The 21939-nt window shown below is 51.4% G+C and overlaps 1 protein-coding gene across 3 annotated transcripts in view; it reads left to right on the top strand.

Annotated features, from left to right (window-relative positions):
* Positions 1-10860: 10860 nt before the first annotated feature.
* Positions 10861-21939, top strand: part of CNNM4 (cyclin and CBS domain divalent metal cation transport mediator 4) — a 51259-nt gene continuing 40180 nt past the window's right edge. For 2 of the 3 annotated variants that reach the window (XM_032178752.2, XM_058428457.1), the window contains exon 1: positions 10883-12373. In XM_032178752.2, coding sequence (XP_032034643.1) covers positions 10972-12373 — 1402 coding nt within the window. In that variant the 5' untranslated portion in view covers positions 10883-10971. Of the gene's footprint in view, positions 12374-21939 lie in introns of all 3 variants that reach the window. The other variant, XM_032178753.2, reaches the window with a different exon arrangement.

Below are 21939 nucleotides of genomic sequence, written 5' to 3'. Positions count from 1 at the left end.
GAGGCTGAGGCAGGAGAATGGCGTGAACCTGGGAGGCGGAGCTTGCAGTGAGCGGAGATCGCGCCACTGCACTCCAGCCTGGGTGATAGAGCGAGACTCCGTCTCAAAAAAACTTCAGGTGACTGCCCCACCAAATTGACTGAATGAGTACCAGAACACCCACCAAATTCTAATCTCCCATTGCTTATTGTTTTAAGCCACTGAGTTTTGGGGATAATTTTTTATGCATCAATAGATAACTCATGCCGGGCGCGGTGGCTCACAGCTGTTATCCCAGCACTTTGGGAGGCTGAGGTGGGCAGATCACCTGAGGTCAGGACTTCGAGACCAGCCTGACCAACATGGAGAAACCTTGTCTCCACTAAAAATACAAAAATTAGCCAGGCATGGTGGCGCATGCCTGTAATCCCAGCTACTCGGGAGGCTGAGGCAGGAGAATTGCTTGAACCCAGGAGGCGGAGGTTGCGGTGAGCCAAGATCATGCCATTGCACTCCAGCCTGGGTAACAAGAGTGAAACTCCATCTCAAAAAATAATAATAATAATAACTCACATACCTTTCCAAGTCAAATGAAGGGGATATTCCAAAACAATTCGGAGGCTCCTGCAAAGAAGGGAGACTGGCACCTCATGCCACAGTCAGACCTCTGCTCAGGCAGTGAACTTACTCTCCTGCCCCCCTCACTCCTAGAGCAGAGGGAGGAGAGAATTGGAGAGAGCTGGACAGAAAGAGGGATTGGTGGCAGGGTGCACTGGTGCACGCCTGTAGTTCCAGCTACTTGGGAGGCTGAGGTGGGAGGATCAATTGAGGCCAGGAGGTTGAGGCTGCAGTGAGCCGAGATTGCACCACTGCACTCTAGCCTGGGCAACAAACCAAGCCCTGTCTTGAAAATTTAAAAAAAAGAGGGGTTGGCCCTGGAGTGGTCTCTACTACAACCCTTGGGTAGGCTCCCCCAAGAAGGGTACCCACCAGGCAAATGGGACCCCAACAGTGAGAAGCAAGGAGCAAGGAGGACTGACAGGGGCTGAGCCTCCCACTACCAGAACCAATATCTGGACATCAAATCACACTCAGTCAACCAGTAACAACCACAAAAGGAGTGGCGATTAAATTGTGGGAAATTAAGTAAAGAGAAATTACCCTTCTTCTCTCTCTTTCCTCAACACTGGAAAAGTTAGACCTGAGAAGGAAGGGAATGTGTACCAGAACCATCCCATGACCACCTACACTCAACACCAGGCACAAGCGAACACACACAAATATATCCCCCTCCAGCCAACTGCAGCAAATGGAGGGGTGAAAGGCTGACCAAAGCCCTTCCCCACCTCCAAGTCCCTGCAGCAGAAACTGATCCCCAAGCCTGGAGAAAGATGATAGGGAGGGGACACAGATGATATACATCAGAAATGAGATGGCAGGGGTTTTTGTTTGTTTTTTTGTTTGTTCGTTTTGTTTTTGTTTTCTTTCTTTCTCCTTCCTTCCTTCCTTCCTTCCTTCCTTTCTTTCTTTCTTTCTTTATTTCTTTCTTTCTTTCTTTCTTTCTTTCTTTCTTTCTTTCTTTCTTTCTTTCTTTCTTTCTTTCCTTTCTTTCTTTCTTTCAGATGGAGTCTCGCTCTGTCACCCAGGCAGGAGTGCAGCGGCACAATCTCAGCTCACTGCAACCTACTCCTCCCGGGTTCAAGCGATTCTCCTGCCTCAGCTTCCCAAGTAGCTAGGACTACAGGCACACACCACTGTGCCTGGCTAATTTTTGTATTTTAGTAGAGACGGGGTTTCGCCATGGTTGCCAGGCTGGTCTGGAACTCATGACCTCAAGTGATCTGCCCATCTCAGCCTCCCAAAATGCTAGGATTACATACGTGAGCCACCACGCCTGGCTTGTTTTGTTTGTTTGTTTGGTTTGGTTTGGTTTTTGAGGCGGGGCCTTGCTCTGAGGTTGGAATGCAGTAGAGCAATTATGACTCACTGCAGGCTCGAACTCCTGGGCTCAAGCGATCCTCCAGCCTCAACCTCCCAAGTAGTAAGGACCACAGGTGTGTACCACCAAGCCTGGCTAATTTTTAAGTTTTTCACAGAGATGGGGTCTTGCCATGTTGACGAGGCTAGTCTTGAACTCCTGGGCTTAAGCAATCCTCCCTCCTCAGCCTTCTAAAGTGTTAGGATTACAGGCCCTGATTGGGCTTTTAATGCTAAAAGTCATACTAAAGCTATGGAATCTATCCAAGACCTCAAGAAGGATACAGAAAGGGAAATGTGACAGAAATGGGTTAAAAGCCTTGAATGGAAAAGAAATAAAACCATGTCATGTTAAGTCCCCACTGAGTTGAGATCACTGATAAAAAGGTCATAATCTTTTTTTTCTTTTTCTCTCTGAGACGGAGTCTTGCTCTGTCACCCAGGCTGGAGTGCAGTGGCCCAATCTCAGTTCACTGCACCCTCTGCCTCTCCTGTTCAAGCAATTCTCCTGCCTCAGCTTCCTGAGTCGTTGGGATTACAGGCATCCGCCACCACGCCCAACTGATTTTTTTTTTTTTTTGATGGAGTCTCACTCTGTCACCTAGGCTAGAGTGCAGTGGCGTGATGTTGGCTCACTGCAACCTCCGCCTCCCGGGTTCAAGCGATTCTCCTGCCTCTGCCTCCCCAGCAGCTGGGATTACAGGCACGCGTCAACGTGCCTAGCTAATTTTTGTATTTTTAGTAGAGATGAGGTTTCACCATGTTGGCCGGGCTGGTCTCGAACTCCTGACTTCAGGTGATCCACCCTTCTCAGCCTCCCAAAGTGCTGGGACTACAGGCGTGAGCCACCGCGCCCAGCCATTTTATTTTTATATGTTTTATTTTATTTTATTTTATTTTATTTTATTTTATTTTATTTTATTTTATTTTTTATTTTATTGGACAGTCTTGCTCTGTTGCCCAGGCTGGAGTGCAGTGGTGCAATCCCGATTCACAGCAACCTCTGCCTCCTGGGTTCCAGTGATTCTCATTCCTCAGCCTCCCAAGTAGCTGTGATTACAGGTGCCCACCACCATGCCCAGCTAAGTTTTTGTATTTTTAGTACAGATGGGGTTTCACTATATTGGCCAGGCTGGTCTCGAACTCCTGACTTCAGGTGATACACCCACCTCTGCCTCCCAAAGTGCTGGGATTCAGGCGTGAGCTACCATATCCGGCCTATTTTTTAACTTTTGTAGAGATGGGAGTGGGGGCGGGGGTGGGTTGGTGGTAGTGGTCTCACTATGTTACCCAAGCTGGTCTCAAACTCCTGGCCTCAAGTGATTCTCCTCAGCCTCCCAAAGCGCTGGGATTACAGGTATGAACCGCTGCACCCAACCCTGAGAAGGATTCTTAACCTTTCCAAATCTCTATTTGGGAAATGAGACTAAGAATGGTACCCCTCCCAGTCTCCTTGCAGAGCTGAGGTGAAGGGGGACAGAAGCAGTGCATTCAGCAGGTAGAGGGGACACTGCAGCTGACAGCTTGAGCCTTCCATAACCTCCATTTAGGGACCTCCTCCTTATATAAAAGCCCCAGTCAGACCCCTGATCAACCCTTCTCGGTCCCCTCCCCACTGTAGATGAACCACAGCCAGGGGTGCTTTGATTGTCCATGCCTGGGTAGTTGCCCATTCCTACTGGAACCCTTGGAAATGGAGGAGGGACAAGTCTCCAGAGAAAGGGGAGGTACTCGCCTGGAAGAAAGAGGACAGGAAGCCGGACAGACCTAAACAACAGGTGCCCACTACATCTGACGATGCTGATTTTGCCTTCACCTTACAGAGGTCAGTTGCAATTCTTTCCTGTGTTGCCCAGGAAGAATTACACATCCAGGAATTTAAATCAGCATTGAACCTGTTTATCTGATCCAGTCCTCTTATGTTAAAGATAAAGGCCCCGAGGCCCAGCAAGTTGAGCTGGTTGCTAAATGTCTACAGGTAATTGGCACCTTGGCAATTGTTTGGGACAAACCTGAGAAAATCTGGATACTTGGAAATGAAGATCTCAAAGGCTGTATGGATTTCTGGGTGAGTTGGGACACAATAAGATTGAGGAATCAGGAACTTGCCTCATTAGTATGCCCGAGGTGATTTATTGCCACATGTGAGTTGTGCCAAGTTCTGTGGGTGTGGGTGCCGCTTACATATACTAGAGCCTTCTAACGCCCACCAGTCCCTGCAGCCTTCCTCCCAGAGGAATTCCACTGGGATGTCCATGAGCAATATATGAGACCAGTATTTCTCAAATGTGGATCAGTCAAGAAATCAATTTAGTTGGATCAAGACACAGATTTAAAAAAAAGAAAAAGAACAGAACTTATATCAATACATATAGTCTCTGGAAACAGAATTGTAATTTTACATATAAGGCCGCTGGCCAAGTGCTTCCCACTCATTTCCTACCCCTGGGCCCCAAGAGTATTATTCCTACTCCACTTTATTTTTTTTTTTTTAGAGACGGGGTCTTGCTGTGTTGCCCAGGCTACAGTACAGTGGCTAATCACAGGACTAATTGTAACATGCTGCAGCCTCAAACTCTTGGGCTCAATTGATCCTTCTGCCTCAGCCTCCTGAGTAGCTGGGATTATAGGTGCATACCACTGCACGCAGCTCATACTTCTTTTTTAAGGGAAATCCAATTCATTCCATAAATGCATATGGAATGCTGGGCACTCCTGATACAGAGATGACTATGATACAGTTTTTGTCCCCGAGGGATTCTAAACCCAATAAGAAATGGCCTCTAGCCCAGAGTATGGTAGAGAAGGTAATGAAGAAGGCAGACGGTGGCAAAATACTGAACAGAAAAATAATCCCTGGGCCCTGGGATGAAGGGGAAGGAGAACCAACGTTTTCTACTTTATACACTGTGTTATTTGAATTTGTTGCAGTGAACATGTATAACGTTTGCATTTTAGAAGCCCAGTAAAAATAGAAAATTACACAAATGATCAAATGATTGAAATGTAATTGAAAATCTTGGACTGGGGAAGGAAAAGGAACTAATATTTATGGAGCAGTGCTTTCAAACTCTGGCTCATTTCGTCTTTTTGATGCAGTGAGAAGGGTCTCTTGATCCCCATCTTATTTATGTATTTTTATTTTTATTTTTTTTTTGAGATGGAGTCTCTCTGTGTTGCCCAGGCTGGAGTGCAGTGGCACAATCTTGGCTCACTGCAACCCCCGCCTCACGGGTTCACACCATTCTCCTGCCTCAGCCTCCTGAGTAGCTGGGACTACAGGCGCCCGCCACCACACCCGGCTAATTTTTTGTATTTTTAGTAGAGACGGGGTATCACCGTGTTAGCCAGGATGGTCTCGATCTCCTGACCTCGTGATCCGCCTGCCTCGGCCTCCCAAAGTGCTGGGATTACAGGCGTGAGCCACCACGCCTGGCCTCCCATCTTATTTTTTAAATTATTTACTTTTATTTATTTTATGGATGTATTTATTTATTTATTTTAGTCTTACTCTTGTCGCCCAGGCAGGAGTGCAATGGCACAATGTCGGCTCACTGCAACCTCTGCCTCTTGGATTCAAGCAATTCTCCTGCCTCAGCCTCCTGAGTAGCTGGGATTACAGGTGCACACCACCACACCTGGCTAATTTTTGTATTTTTAGTAGAGATGGGGTTTCACCATGTTGACCAGGCTGGTCTCAAACTTCTGACCTAAGGTGATCTCCCCACCTTGGCCTCCCAAAGTGCTAGGATTACAGGTGTGAGCCACCGCATCCGGCCTTTTTTTTGTTTTTGTTTTTTGAGACAGAGTTTCACTCTGTCGCCTAGGCTGGAGTTCAGTGCTGTGACCTCAGCTCACTGAAACCTCTGCCTCCCAGGTAATCCCCATCTTAAAAATAGAGAAACCAAGGCCCTAAGAGGTGAAGCACTTTGCCCCAATTCTCTGGTTAGCAAGGGAAAGAGCCCTTGATATTTTTGCTATAGACTTTTTTCCATTTGCCAACTCAGAAAAAGGGTCAGAAACTAGGGACGATGATTCCAAGCACTTTGTTATTAGGCCTTTATAAATACTCAGTGTCTGTTATCTTGTTCTTTCTTGTTTTTCTCTAGTGATTTATAGTTAATGTCTTAAAATAATGGTCTTTGGGTTTTTGGAGGTGGAAGGAAAAGCTTCCTGGGGTAGCCATTCTTGGGGACAGTGGGCAGGAGGAGGGTGGCATGAGAGAGGGCAGGCCGAGGGACTCCCCACCCAGGCCCTGGTACTTGCAGGGGCTTCCCAGGCAGGCCTTGCCTAAGGGCTTGCCAGGTGTCTGACGCTGAATGAGAGGCTTCCCTCTCTTCCTGGCTTGCCCAGCCTTTTCAGCTTGAGCCCCTCTGTGCTATGAAAACCTTTCTTAGGCTCTCTTCCAACAGGCTTCTCCTCCACTCCCGCCTCCTTTCTGTCCTCCCGAAGGAGGCCCAAGGGTCCAACGGGGTCTTGCTTAGTCCCAGGTGGCCTCCCCCTCAACCTCCCTTCTTCCCTCATCATCCACGCCTGGTGTTCTCCCTCTGGAGGAAAGGGAAGAAAATGAACAAGAAGACTGTGGCTACAGGTGGATGGAGAGACACACTGGAGCTAAGGAAATTTACAAGCGGCTTCTAAAAATCCTGGCTGTGGGGCTGGGTACAGTGGCTCACACCTGTAATCCCAACACTTTGGGAGGCCAAACTAGGAGGATCACTTGAGGCCAGGAGTTTGAGACCAGACTGGGCAACACAGGGAGACCCTGTCTCTACAAAAAACAAAAAAAATTAGCTGGGCATGGTGGCATGCACTGGGACTGTGGTCCCAGCTACTCAGGAGGCTGAGGTGGGAGGATTACTTGGCCTAGGGAGGTTGAGGCTACAGTGAGCCATGATTATGCCACTGCATTCCAGCCTGGATGACAGAGTAAGACCCCGTCTTAAAAAAAAAAGAAAAAGAGAAAAAAGGATCCTGGCCACATCATTTTCATAATTATCATGGTGACTGGGCATGTTTATTGAGCTCTTACCATGGGCCAGGCACTTGTGAAGTACTTATGGCTTATCATTTCACTCAACACTAGAGAATGTCCCAGAGTCCCAGGTCACACAGGCAATCAGCAGCCAAGCCAGCCCCCAGGGCCCTTCAAAGCTGTGCTCTGAACCTCCATGGTGGGGCATCCTGCCTTCCATGGTCCTGCTCCCAAGAAAAACAATTTGTCCTGTGGCCAGAGGAATCTTGAAGCCCACTTACATATTTAATACAAACCCCTTCACCTTTGCTGCTGTGGCATTCGACTTCCTTGGCCTGGACCCACTGATGTGATGCTCTCACTCTCTCCTCTGGCTCCATTAAACATTTGTCTCAGGTAGAAATCATGACATCCTCCTATCCAGGTCCTCATGTCCCCACTTGCTGGGATGACCTGAGTTGGGATTTGAGCACCACCCTAGCTAACTCCACGCTCACTCTGTCCTTCTGTAGAGGGTTGACTGCTCCTTCCTTCCTGAGACAATTTAACGGCATAGATGAGTCCTGCAGGTGTTCAGGGCTATCATAGTAGACTCATGGGCAGCCGGTGAACAGGCCACTGCATGTACTGACGATGGCACATAGCTCACCCTGAAAAGATGTCTCATGGTCCCCAGCCAGGTTCTCCAACCCTGGGGCCCACAGTGCACCCGGAGGGATTCTGCCCATTGTGGGGCCAGGGCAGGCCTCAGGCTCTGAGCCCCACTAGCAGAAGGGCAGCTTTTCTGCCAGCAGCTCCTCTGCCAGCAACTCCCCATCTTGGAGACCCAGAGGGTGAAGAGGGCTAAGAAGCTAGCCTGGGAGGATTAGATGCCGGGTTACTAATTCAGGATCCTTGTTCATCATCGGATCTCCAGCATCAGCGCGATGCCAGGTACAAGCGAAGAGGCACTAAGCCTTTAAGACTGTTTCCCTGCACAGAACCAGAAGGGAGCGGGCTCAATTATGGGAGGTGTAGCCATGTTGCCATAGGGCTTACACCTGGAAAGAAGCAGTGAGCTCCAAGGATCTCATGACTAGGGTGCTGTTACATGCTCAGGGGTCCAGGATCAGGACCCCTCTGGGCAATTTCTACTTGCAAATAGAAGCCACTAGGTAAGTAAGGACTTGCCACCCTGAGGCAGAGAGAACAGGTTTGATCATGCCTTTATCTGCCCCCAAAGGAGAGAGGCTCCTCGCTTGCACGTTTGCTTTCTGCCATTCTCACCGCCTGGCTAACAGAGAGTCACACATGCATCCAAGCTTCCTGACTCAGCATGTTAACAGACCGCTGTCTCCATGCTGTCCCCACGGTGGGAGAGGTATTTCAATGTGGCAGATGCAGAAAAGGCAGACTCCCTAACCAGGGTTGCAAGCTGGCAGCAGCTGAACCTGGATTTTGGCCTGGGCCCCGTGTGCCTCCTCCAACAAGTGATACTGTGTTTATCTTTTTATTTTTATTGTATTTATTTATTTTTTTTTGAAATGGAGTCTCGCTCTGTCACCCAGGCTGGAGTGAGTGGCGTGATCTCGGCTCACTGCAACCTCCGCCTCCTGGGTTCAAGTGATTCTCCTGCCTCAGCGTCACGGGTAGCTGGGACTACAGGCGTGCATCACTTCACCTGGCTAACTGTGTATTTTTAGTAGAGATGGGGTTTCATCATCTTGGCCAGGCTGGTCTTGAACTCCTGACCTCAGGTGATCTGCCCGCCTTGGCCTCCCGAGGTCCTGGGACTACAGGTGTGCACCATCATGCCAAGCTAACTTTTTATTTTCTAAATTTTTAGTGGAAACGAGTTTTCGCTATGTTGCCCAAGCTGGTAATCCCACATTTACCCTGAATATCTACAAAACTTATTTTTCCTTTTCTTTATTGGCTTCTGTCATTAGACTCAGTGCATATGAACAGAGCTTCTGAGTGTGGACAGCCTGAAAAGGGTAAAATAAAAAGAGCCAATTTGTACTTAAGCAGAAAAAAGACATAATAGAGAAAAAAATAAAATCATAAGAAAAAGGGAAAAAATAGCCAATTGATTGATAGTAGAATGGGAAAGTTTCTAAGTATGGGAGGTGGGGGTAGGAGTGGAGCAGGGCGCTGGTGTTACAGCTCACTAGGAGATGAGGAGAGCTGGGCTTGCTTTGAGGCAATTCAGGTGGCTCTTCCTGGTTGGTGGAGACAGGGAAGGAACAGGCAGTCAAGGTTCTGCTTTTGTTCTGTCTCAGCCAGTGCCCATTCCAAGGCTCCTATTCCTCGAAAAAACTGGCCTGCTGGGCACTCACTACAAAGTATCCGCTATGAGTGGGGCCCCTACTTGCAACAGACTTCTCCAGGCTGGCCTAGTTTACAGACCCCTCAATCTCGGCTAACAGGGCTTTCTTGAGTCAGGGCCTCTGCTACCACACCTCCTCCCACAACATTGTATGATCCTTTCTGTTTAGGCTCCTTCTGTTTGGTACTGATTGTTGCTTTTATTAGCAAACATTATACCAAAATGAAAATAAATACAAGTGTCGGTGCGGGAAGAGAGTAAAGTGGGTTCTGTGTCTTCAGTACTGGGAAAAGATTTGCTGTGAGACCTGGTGGTCAACCCAGTACCTGATCTTCTCTGTGCACCTCTGCAATTATTGTAAGGATATTTATCTGTCTGTCTCCTTCTCCCTCACAGGGCGGGCAGCTGCGGTCTTCCTTATACACCCTACTGACACAGGGGTAGGGCCATTCACGAAGCAGTCATTTCAGGGATAGGCCCACTGCCGCGCCTGCCTGCTCATGTCCACAACCAGCTGCCCAGCTAATCAGTCACCACAATTTGGGGTTAGGAGTTTGGTCCTGGAAGGCAGGTAGCAACAACTACTACCTAGCCAAAGAATATTCTAAAGAGCTGTCCTGTCGTGTTCAATGTCTAGGTCCACAGTTCCCACAAGCTTAGCGAAGTAATGCTCTATCATTCTTACCCTCATTTACAGATTGAGAAATGGGCTGGGAGATGACAGTATGGAGGGACCAGGATTTGTGTCTTGGCTCAATTTCTGCATCTCTAAATGGAAATAATTCTACTAACTCTGAGGGTTGTTGGGGAAATTTAATTAATATATGTGTTTACTTGTTTATATCCTGTTTTCTGTTCTAGACTGTAAACCCCAATGGGCAGCGACTTCGGCTTGTTCACTGCTCTATTGTCAGAGCCTAGAACAAGTGCCTGGTACAAAGTAGGTGTTCAATAAATATCCATGCTAAATGGAAGAGACAGGAGACAAGCCTAGGCCAGAGCCTGGCCCTTCTATGACCTTAGTTCCCAGATTTGCCTTCCACATCAGGCAGCCACTGGTTGATGGAAGCATCGTCGGGCTGGGGCTGGGGCTGGGGCTGGGGCTGGGGCTGGGGGAATCTACTTCTGACCTTAGGACAAGGTCGGCAAAAATCTCAGCAGTGAGGAGGCCAGAAAAGTCTCCAAGGGGCAGGCTGCAATGCCAGCCTAAGCCCTCAGGTGTCCTTTTTCTCTTTCTACATCAGGAAAAGCACTTTTCTCGCCCTGCCTGCAGAGCGGGCCACCCCTAGCTGCAGGTGCGGGACGGGAGAGGAGCCTCCCACGTGCGGCCTGGTGAGGCCGAGGAACAGGAACGGCGTGGCTAGGAGACCAGGTCCCGGAGGAGAGCTGGCCCCACTGGCAGAGAAAGGCGGGGAAGGGCGCGGAGGCGGAGCACTGGGCGGGTACCCGCCGGCGGCTCTCGCGCTCCGGCGCTGCTCCACCTTAAGCGTCTGGACCCCCTTAAGGGCGGGCGCTCAAGCAGCGAGCCCCGGGGGCGGGGCCTCCAATGCAAATGAGGGGCGTGGGCCGGCGGGGCGTGGCGGGCGGGGCGCTGACCTGACGTCAGGCTCGCGGCCCTGGCAGTTGGCTCGGCGGCAGCGGAACGGCCGGAACGGCCAGAGCGGCCGGAGCGGCGGTGCGGCGAGGGGCCGCGCGGCGTGGGGAGCGGCGGCGGCGGCAGAGCCAGAGCAACATGGCGCCGGTGGGCGGGGGCGGGCGCCCGGGCGGCGGGCCGGCCCGCGGGCGCCTCCTCCTGGCAGCGCCGGTGCTGCTGGTGCTGCTGTGGGCGCTGGGGGCCCGGGGCCAGGGCAGCCCCCAGCAGGGCGCGATCGTGGGCATGAGGCTGGCGAGCTGCAACAAGTCGTGTGGGACGAACCCGGATGGCATAATCTTCGTGTCCGAGGGCAGCACTGTGAACCTGAGGCTGTACGGCTACAGCCTAGGCAACATCTCCAGCAACCTGATCTCCTTCACCGAGGTAGACGATGCCGAGACCCTCCACAAGTCCTCCAGCTGCCTCGAGCTCACCAAGGACCTGGTCGTCCAGCAGCTGGTCAACGTGAGCCGCGGGAACACGTCCGGCGTGCTGGTGGTGCTCACCAAGTTCCTCCGGAGGAGCGAGAACATGAAGCTGTATGCACTGTGCACCCGGGCCCAGCCCGATGGGCCCTGGCTGAAGTGGATGGACAAGGACTCCCTGCTCTTCATGGTGGAGGAGCCTGGGAGGTTCCTGCCTCTCTGGCTGCACATTCTCCTAATTACGGTGCTGCTGGTGCTGTCGGGCATATTTTCTGGCCTTAACCTCGGGCTTATGGCCCTGGACCCCATGGAGCTGCGCATCGTGCAGAACTGTGGCACCGAGAAGGAGAGGCGCTATGCCCGCAAGATTGAGCCCATCCGGCGCAAGGGCAACTACCTTCTCTGCTCGTTGCTCCTAGGGAACGTGCTGGTCAACACCTCCCTCACCATCCTTCTAGACAACCTCATCGGGTCCGGCCTTATGGCGGTGGCCTCCTCCACCATTGGCATTGTCATCTTTGGGGAGATCCTACCGCAGGCCCTGTGCTCCCGACATGGGCTGGCTGTGGGTGCCAACACCATCCTTCTCACCAAATTCTTTATGCTACTCACCTTCCCCCTCAGTTTTCCCATCAGCAAGCTCCTGGACTTTTTTCTGGGCCAGGAGATTCGCACTGTTTACAACCGGGAGAAGCTGATGGAGATGTTGAAGGTGACGGAGCCCTATAATGACCTCGTGAAAGAGGAGCTCAATATGATCCAGGGTGCCCTGGAACTACGGACCAAAACTGTAGAGGATATCATGACCCAGCTCCAGGACTGCTTCATGATCCGCAGCGATGCCATCCTGGACTTCAACACCATGTCGGAGATTATGGAAAGCGGCTATACCCGCATCCCGGTGTTCGAAGACGAGCAGTCCAATATTGTAGATATTCTCTACGTCAAAGACTTGGCCTTCGTGGACCCCGATGACTGCACCCCCCTCAAGACTATTACTCGCTTCTATAACCACCCGGTGCACTTTGTCTTCCATGACACCAAGTTGGATGCCATGCTGGAGGAGTTCAAGAAGGGTAAGGCCAGATGTAGTTCCCCTGGTTCAATTTCCTCGTGACGCCTCTTTTCCCCTGTCGTGTTTTGTGTCTGCTGGCTTTAGTGTTCTGTTTGTGTGACTCTGTGTCCCTTTGCCCATCACTTCCTATGCCTCTGAGGTGAACGATTTTGGAGCGGTAGACCCATTCTTAAGTGTCTGCCGTCTGCCAGGTAGTGTGCTGTGTGCTCCTGATGAATCAAAGCTGAATAAGACACACTCGCTCCCTTGGAGGGCTGGAGCAGGGCCTCAGGGAACTATTGAAGCAAGACAGAGTAAAACAGATGCCTGAAAAGAGGCCAGGGCGATGGAGATTTAGAGTATGGGGTGGAGTCAGGAAGGGGCTGGGAAATTGGGGAATTCACAGGGAAAGGAGCATTTGAGGAGAACCTTAAAAGATAGAGAGGCTTGCTGCTTGAGACAGAGGGAACCCCGCAGGCAGAGAACCCGAGTGGAGAAGCAAAGGTGTGCTTGTGGCCCAGCAGGTGGTCCTGTTTGGTGGGCATAGTGGCTCTGATGCTCAGTGGTCAATTTCTGGAGTAGTTTGGGGCCTGGTGGTGGACGCTAACTTTGCTCCCAGCTTGGAGCTACAGGTTTTTGAGCAGGGGAGTGATGTTACTGGAGGTGCTAGCCCACAGAAGCAGAATTGGGAGGTCTCTAATTGGCTCGCTGCTCTGAACAATGCCAAGTAGCACTTTCTACTATTCAGCAGAAGCAAGCAGATTAAGTTTTGGCAATTGTGGCGCCAACATAAGCTTCCCTCCAGTGGTCTGCTGGAAATCTTCAGCTGCCTTCCACTGCCTTGTGTTTTTTTCTCACCTGGGTTCTTGGCCATTTGACAGGTAGTTAGAGAGGCATTTGGAGGGTTTACTCATCAGCCTCAAAGCTCAAGGCACACACTCCTTTTCTTCCAGCAAAATTTTCCTCCCACCTCTGCCATTCAGAAACCCTCAAAGTGGCAGTAAACAAGCCAATTATGGAGTGGAACCCTCCCAGGCTGAAGGAAGTGAGGAGGCAGAAAGGGAATTTCTTTTTAAAGGAATGGGGGTGAGGGGCTCATCCTAAACTTGGGGACTTTGCTTTCTAAACACCCTCCCAGCCTTCATTCCCATAGGAGAGCTCCTACTGGCTGAGGCTGCTCAGGCCGACCTAGGGCTTGGAGGGACTTCGGAATCCTAGCAGGGAGTGAGCTGGCAGGTGTTTCTGTAACGGAGAGTGGAGGACAGCTTTGGAATGGGATAGGGAGGAGCTGGCTTTGCCAGGTTTGGTCTGAAAAGATGCTGAGGTCAGGGCCAGGGTGGTGAGTTGGTACCACCCTCCTAAGTTCAACAGACTGAATCTTAGCATCGGACCTGAGGACCACTTGAGTAAAGTAAGCCAGCGTCTGGGAGAGCCCCCGGGAAGGTGGCCTCGCTGCAGAGACTGGAGAGACAGACCCCTGGTGGTGAAGGCAGAGACTGCGGTGGGGCGGGGGTGGGGGCGGCTTTGGGAGTGCAGACCCAGGAATCAGGTTTTCCCAGGTACCCAAGCCTGGGACAGAAAACAGTGAGGATCTGTGCCCCACCCCCACCCTAAGTCTTGGGACCTGAAGACTTCTCCTATTGCTTAGTTGGGAACCTGATTAGGACCCTCCAGGGCAACTTCCTCCTCACTGCCTCTGTGGTGTTTGGGATTATGGCTTGTGACACACCCAATAGCACCTTCCCATCAGTTCATTTGGAATCTGGATCCAACCAGTATGGATTGGTCTGACTAATCTCCCAGTCTTGATCAGCAGGGCTGAGCTCTCTTGGGTGGGAGCCTCCTGGGTCTTGAGAGGGCTGTCTTTGGGCTCTGTCTTGTCAAGTGCCCTTTCATTAAGTTGGGAAAACAGAGCTAGCATCTCTTAGGCCAGAGCAGAGCTCAGCTAAGCCAGAGTCCCCAGGTTCAGTTTACTCCGGGAAACTCTTCTCCTTAACAGAGGCCAGTAGCCTGAGGCCAAGCCCTGGAGCAGTGCTGGTAATCCCAGGGAACTGCACATAGGCTGCCTAGCACAGCAGGCCGCCCTGGAGATGGTGATAGTCCCCCCTCTCTACCCACCCCCCACAAATGAACAGGCCCTGCGGCTTTATGCCATCACTTACTTCCCCATTCTCAGAGGTCTTGGAAAACCAGTTTTAACTCATTGCACACCGGGTTCCCTGCAGTGTGGCCTCTTCCAGACCTTCCAATCTGGCATCCACCTTCTTAGTCTGAGATTGCCCAGGACACAGCACACACCTAGTGTACATCTGCAATTTAAGAGTTTCTTGGCCGGGCGCGGTGGCTCATGCCTGTAATCCCAGCACTTTGGGAGGGCGAGGCGGACAGATCACGAGGTCAGGAGATTGAGACCATCCTGGCTAACATGGTGAAACCCTGTCTCTACTAAAAATACAAAAAATTAGCCGGCCGTGGTGGCACATGCCTGTAGTCCCAGCTACTCGGGAGGCTGAGGCAGGAGCATTGCTTGAACCCGGGAGGCAGAGGTTGCAGTGAGCCCAGATCGCACCACTGCACTCCAGCCTGGGTGACTGAGCAAGACTCTGTCTCAAAAAAAAAAAAAAAATTTTTTTTTTTTTTTTTTTTTTTTGCTAAGAGAAACAAGTGAGCAAAGTTAGAACAGCTGGCATTGTTTTATTTGTTTGTTTGTTGTTGTTTTTTTTGAGACGGAGTTTCGCTCTTGTTGCCCAGGCTGGAGTGTAATGGCACAATCTCGGCTCGCTGCAACCTCTACCACCCGGGTTAAAGTGATTCTTCTGCCTCAGCCTCCAGAGTAGCTGGGGCTACGGGCTACGGGCATGTGCCGCCACCCCTGTCTAATTTTGTATATTTAGTACAGACGGGGTTTCGCCATGTTGGTCAGACTGGTCTTGAACTCCCGACCTCAGGTGATCCACCCACCTCGGCCTCCCAAAGTGCTGGGATTACTGGTGTGAGCCACCGCACCCAGCCTTTCAGCTGGCGTTGTTAACAGCACCAGAGTCAGAGTTGGGGCGACTGTCGGCCGGGCGCGGTGGCTCACGCTTGTAATCCCAGCACTTTGGGAGGCCGAGGCGGGTGGATCACAAGGTCAGGAGATCGAGACCACGGTGAAACCCCGTCTCTACTAAAAAATACAAAATATTAGCCGGGCGTGGTGGCGGGCGCCTGTAGTCCCAGCTACTCGGAGAGGCTGAGGCAGGAGAATGGCGTGAACCCGGGAGGCGGAGCTTGCAGTGAGCCGAGATTGCGCCACTGCACTCCAGCCCGGGCGACAGAGCGAGACTCTGTCTCAAAAAAAAAACAAAAAACAAAAAACAAAAAAAAAAAAAAAAGAGTTGGGGCGACTGTCTAGCCCAGCATCTCTCTCTGAGGGTCTGTCCTGGACCCTCCTCCACCCAAGGTTGGGTGAGGGTCCTGAGCCTAGCTTTGCCAGAGTCCTTCTGCCCCACAAGTAATCCTCTTTTAGGGCCTTTGTATTCCTTCTTTCCCCTTTCCAGCATTATAAGCTCCTTGAGGGTAGAGGCCATGCCTTCTTAGTGTTTTCACTGAAACTCAGTGCTTGGTAAAGAGACAGGTCTCCAGTAAGTGTTGGACAAATGAATGAACAATGGATGACTATCTGGCAAGCCCTGCTGGCCTTTTTGCTGTTCTTTTCTTTTCTTTTCTTTTCTTTCTTTTCTTTCTTTCTTTCTGACGGAGTTTCTCTCTTATTGCCCCGGCTGGAGTGCAATGGCACTATCTCGGCTCACTGCAACCTCCACCTCCGATTCTCTTGCCTCAGCCTCCCGAGTAGCTGGGATTACAGGCACCCGCCACCACGCCCAGCTAATTTTTGTATTTTTAGTAGAGATGGGGTTTCACTGTATTGGCCAGGCTGTTCGCGAACTCCTGACCTCAGGTAATCCACCCACCTCAGCCTCCCAAAGTGCTGGGATTACAGGCATGAGCCACCGCGCCTGGCCTTTTTTTTTTTTGAGACAGAGTTTCACTCTGGCATGATCTCGGCTCACTGCAACCTCCGCCTCCCGGGTTCAAGCTATTCTTGTGCCTCAGCCTTCCAAGTAGCAGGGATTACAGGTGCATGCTACCACATCTGGCTGATTTTTGTGTTTTTAGTAGAGATGGGGGTTTCACCATGTTAGCTAGGCTAGTCTTGAACTCCTGACCTCAAGTGATCTGCCCACCTCAGCCTCCCAAAGTGCTGGGATTACAGGTGTGAGCCACCGTGCCTGGCCCTTTTTGCTGTTCTTAAACACACCAGGATGCTCCCACCCTGGGGCCTTTGCCCTGGTTGTTTCCTTGAGCTGGAATATTCTTCCCCAGAAGTCAGCATGGCTCACTGTCTTCCCAGGTCACCTCTCAGTGGGGCCTTCTTGCCACCTTGTTTAAAACTGCACCCACCATCCCACCCCTACTTCCTAATCTCCCCTGCCCTGTGCTGATTTCTCCTCTTTTCATAGCATGCATCGCTCTTTAGCATCTATGTAATTTGCTGATTTACTGTGTTATCTACTGTCTGTCTCCTCCCACTGGCATATAAGTTTCAAACGGCAGGTCTCTTTGTTTTGCTCATCAATGTATCTCTAGCCCCTAGGATGGCTCTTCGCACATAGTAAGGCCTCCATCCACGGCACTGAGTGAGTAAGTGAGTGAATGCATACCTGTCTGGTTTGGCAGAGGATTATTCCCATTTTAATAGTGTTAGAATTCTGAGGAGCTGATGAGGGCAAAGAAAAATAGGTGTTGTGCACTTACCGGGTTCAGAGTTCCAGCCACACAGGACAGACAGGAGGAGCGCCTGGGATGACATGTCAGGGACTGAGAAGTAGAGTTTGGGGCCTTGAGTGTGATGCATGGTTCCCCTCCATGTGCCTCAGTTTCTTCACCAATAAGTGGTCTTTGGCCACTGGGGGTTTACACAGCTTCCCTCGTTAGATGAGTCATGAATGTGCTCCTGCACACTTAGAGGCGGGCTAGGGGCATCGGTGCAGAGGTGGAGGCCAAGCATCCCTAGGAGTAAGGCAGGGGGTACAGCCTTGCAGCACTTCTGTCTCCCAGCTCATGGCAGTTAGTGCCAGATATCTGTGGAACCCCATGCTGCGTGCAAGACGTGATGCTAAGTGCTGCAGGACCACAGGAGTAAGATCACCGAGTTGGTGAGACAAGCCCTCAGGCCTAAGAGTCTCCTGTGATTTGAACCTTGGCCCTTCCGCTTAAACCTCGCCTAGAACTGTTTGCAGTACTGGGTGTTGTGGGTGGGTTTGTCCAGCTTGGAATCTCAGAACAAAGACGCCTCCAGCTCCTCCTCCCCCAGTCTGTGTTTTGCCTTCACCACTCTCCCAGACCCTGAAGCAAAGTAATGAAGGAAGAGGGCAGAGCTCTGCACCCCACCTTGCAACCCACCTTCCAGCTTCTAGCTGTGCCCCACCCTCTGGGACACTCTTTCCCTTCCAGGTACTTAGCTCATCTTTAAACACATTATCTTTCCCCACCCACCTTATAACCACCTAGACTCTATATAGACCTGGGTGTAACTCCAGCCAGCCTGGTCACTGACCTGTGAGGTGGCCTTGGACCTGTTACTCCTCCTCTCAGCAAGTTAGTGCAGTATAAATTGGTGGGGAAAAGCTAGAAATATTTTCATTAAAAAATCCTCCTGGCTGTGGCTCACGCCTGTAATCCTAGCACTTTGGGAGCTCTTCGGGTGGGTCACTTGAGGCCAGGAGTTCGAGACCAGCCTGGCCAACGTGGCAAAACCCCATCTTTACTAAAAAAATGCAAAAATTAGCTGGGTATGATGGCACATGCCTATAATCCCAGCTACTAGGGTGGCTGAGGCAGGAGAATCGCTTGAACGGAGGTTGCAGTGAGCTGAGATTGCACCACTGCACTCCACCCTGAGCAATAGAGCAAGACTCTGTCTCAAAAAACAAAACGAAACAAAAAAAAACAACAAAAAAACACCCATATTTTCATCTAGGCCGTGTCAGATTTTCCCACTGACTTAATTTTATTCCTGGAACAACTTTATAAAGTTGAGAAAAAACACTGCATGATTTTTGCATTCACTTTTGGTTCCTCTCATCTGACACACCTTAAGTAACTTATCCTCCACACCCCACCCTCCCATCCGCACCTGCTTGTTCATTCATTTGTTCAACCAGCAGTGACCATTTTGAAGCCTGTGTGTCAGACACTGTGCAGGCTGTTGGGAATCAGAGATGGATAAAACTGCCTTGTTCACAGAACTCACAGTCTACCAAGGAGAGAGACACGTGAACAACGCCTAGCTGCACAGAGCTCACAGATAGGGTGCCATGGGGCTGAGGGAGGGCAGGCCTGCGAGATGCTTCTGAAGTGAGAGTAACTAGACTCCTTGATCCTTATGGAGATCTGGGAGTCACGGCCCAGAAGTAGTTGTGAAAGTCTGAGGTTTCTAGCTGGGGATTCAGGTTGATTATGTCATTTAACTGCAATCGGGAGAGGGGGACGAAGAGACAGTTTGGTGAGGGCAGAGGGAGGTAAGTGGTGGTAATAATAATGGTGTGACCCGTTACTGAGCTCCTTCTCCGTGCCCAGCATTGTTTACACTAGAGCTTCTCACACTCAACTGCCTGGACATTTTGTTAAAATGCAGTGGGTCTGGGTGTAGCCTGAGAGTCTGCATTTCTGACAGGTTCTCAGATGATGCCCATGCTGCTGGCCGTGGACCACACCAGTGTGCAGTGACATCTAGGCAGGCATGCAGGGGAAAATGCCCACGTGAGGCTGAGGAGCAAGGCCAGGACAACGCTAAAAGGTTTAAGAGTCGGCCAAGAGGCCGGGTGCGGTGGCTCACGCCTGTAATCCCAGCACTTTGGGAGGCCGAGGCGGGCGGATCACAAGGTCAGGAGATCGAGACCATCCTGGCTAACACGGTGAAACCCCGTCTCTACTAAAAATACAAAAAATTAGCTGGGTGTGGTGGCGGGCGCCTGTAGGCCCAGCTACTCAGGAGGGTGAGGCAGGAGAATGGCGTGAACCCGGGAGGTGGAGCTTGCAGTGAGCCGAGATCGCGCCACTGCACTCCAGCCTGGGCAACAGAGCGAGACTCCGTCTCAAAAAAAAAAGGAGTCGGCCAAGAGCAGGCAGAATAGAGAGAGAGCTGCTGGGCACAGTGGCTTTGTAATCCCAGCACTTTGGGAGGCTGAGGCGGGTAGATCACCTGAGGTCAGGAGTTCAAGATCAGCCTGACCAACATGGCAAAACCCCGTCTCTACTAAAAATACAAAAATTAGGCGTGGTGGTGGGTGCCTGTAATCCCAGCTAATGGGGAGGCTGAGGCAGGAGAATAGCTTGAATCGGGAGGCGGAGGTTGCAGTGAGCCAAGATCGTACCATTGCTCTCCAGCCTGGGTGACAGAGTGAGACTCTGTCTCAAAAAAAAAAAAAAAAAAAGAATGTGTGAGAGAGGAAAGGACAGTGCAGGGGGTGTCAGTGTGTAGAAGCTGGGCTGAGGCGACTCCTTGATGGAGACAAAGAGAACCAAAGAGGCACTGTATTTGGGAGCCTCCTTGGAGGGTCAGATGGGGTGAGGACCACGCACAGACTGTGGGATGAGACCTTAGGCTGTGGGGTGCCCAGCGAGAGCAGCCTTGGACAAGTGGTGCCCGAAGGCAGCTGTGCACCGGCTCTCCGTCAGCCCTGCCTGGTAATAGCCTCAACATGGTGATTTGATCTCAAGAAGCTGCCCGGGGGCAGGTGTATCCGAGAGTGACAGGAGCTGGTTGATACTCTGGGTGCAGGCAGAGGTCCCAGCGGGGACAGCTGACAGAGCTGTGGCCAGGCTCCTTCTCACTTTCCCTTTAGTGCACTGCTGTGGGAAGGGAACATGAGCATGTGGAGGGGCCTAGTGCGTGCCAGCCGGCGGGCGGCTGCACCTCCTTCCTGGCTGGCCCCGTGCAGCCTATGGGCGGGTTCCCAAAGAGGAGCCAGAACTGAGAGGACACTCACGTGTCTTCACTTGACAGTTCTCAGAGCTCTTGTTTGTGCAATGGAAGGCAATGCTGTGCATCGAGGCCCTGATAGGTTCTTAGGTTATTCTGGTGTTTACTTTTCAAAGGTCTCGTATTTTTAACTAGGAAATCCTGCTCGAGTGTTTTTCTGCTCACCTCTGGTCAGGACGGGAAGCACCGAGCAGATGTTTAACCTTGAAAATGGGTGAATACACTGGAGCACATCATCAGGGAATGGCCCTACAGGATCAGCAGGGGGCCCTTGGGAAGGGGAGGCCTGTCTCATAAGTAAAAGTCTGGGAAGACATTTCAGCGGAATTTGCTAGGGTAGGTAGACATGGCGTTTTCCACGCTAGTACGTGTTGCCCTGGGAGAGCTTGGACAAGACCCAAAGGCTGAGAGGTGAGCCTCGCCGTCCTCCTCAGCAGCTCTGGGGATGTGGCTCAGGCCTCCCGGGCTGCTTCCCATCCTTTTCTAGAGGGACATGGGGGTGCGGATCCCTGGGTGCCTCTCTCTGCACCCCTCCCACATGAACCTGGTTGACTGAACAGCAAGGACATCTTTGAGGGGAAGGAAGCCTGGCCCCTCTGAAGGAGTTGCTACTACAGGCCTCCAGTCTCCTTGAGGGCAGGGTCCAGCATGGTTGCCCTGCACTGAGCGCTGGCTCCTGAAAGGCTGCGCAGCCATGGAGAGTGTGTATGGAAAGGCAGCCCGGGCCAGGCCTCTGTCTCTGCCTTGGTGACTGGTTTTTGCAGAGCCTCCTGGTTCCTTCTCCCCAGCCCGTGGGCCATGGACAGGGTGTCTCGAAGCCTTTCTGTGGTCTTAGGGATTCTTGGAACTCCTTAGCAGAACTGACTCTGAGATGTGTGAAGGTGCTAGAATTTCCAGAGGTACCCGGCTGGCCCTCGGCTGAGGGGGTGGGAAGCAGCTGTCTGGCCGGTAGCTGCCATTTGCTCCAACCTGCTGCGGTACAGCTCTCAGCCCCTGTGTCTGCTGCCACGCCTGCCCTGCGTGGCAGCCCTGCCCTGCCTCGCTTACCCCTCTCCTCTCACCAGGACGTACTGTCGTGGAGAGGGTCGGAAGTTCCATAAAGGGCCCCTGGCTCATGTCGTAGGCTAGAGCCTGGACTCCTTAGTTCTGTACCTATTCCACTGTTAGATGATTTTCTTTTTTTTTTTATTAGTGTTTATTATTTTTCCGTAGCCATAAAAGAGATACATCTCATTGCTGGAAATTGTCTCTATTAAAAACAAAACAAAACAAAACAAAAACCTTATAACAAACAGCATGGCTGGGTGCACTGCTTCACACCTATAATCCTAGTACTTTGGGAGGCTGAGGCGAGTGGATCACCTGAGGTCAGGAGTTTGAGACCAGCCTGGCCAACATAGTGACATGGTGAAACCCTGTCTTTACTAAAAAAGTGCAAAAAATTGGCCGGGCGCGGTGGCTCAAGCCTGTAATCCCAGCACTTTGGGAGGCCGAGGCAGGCGGATCACGAGGTCAGGAGATCGAGACCATCCTGGCTAACACGGTGAAACCCTGTCTCTACT

Source organism: Hylobates moloch, unplaced genomic scaffold (genome assembly GCF_009828535.3).
Source record: "Hylobates moloch isolate HMO894 unplaced genomic scaffold, HMol_V3 SCAFFOLD_15, whole genome shotgun sequence".
Taxonomy (NCBI): Eukaryota; Metazoa; Chordata; class Mammalia; order Primates; family Hylobatidae; genus Hylobates; species Hylobates moloch.
Note: the sequence above shows the minus strand (reverse complement) of the source record. Positions and strands in the feature narration are given on the sequence as shown.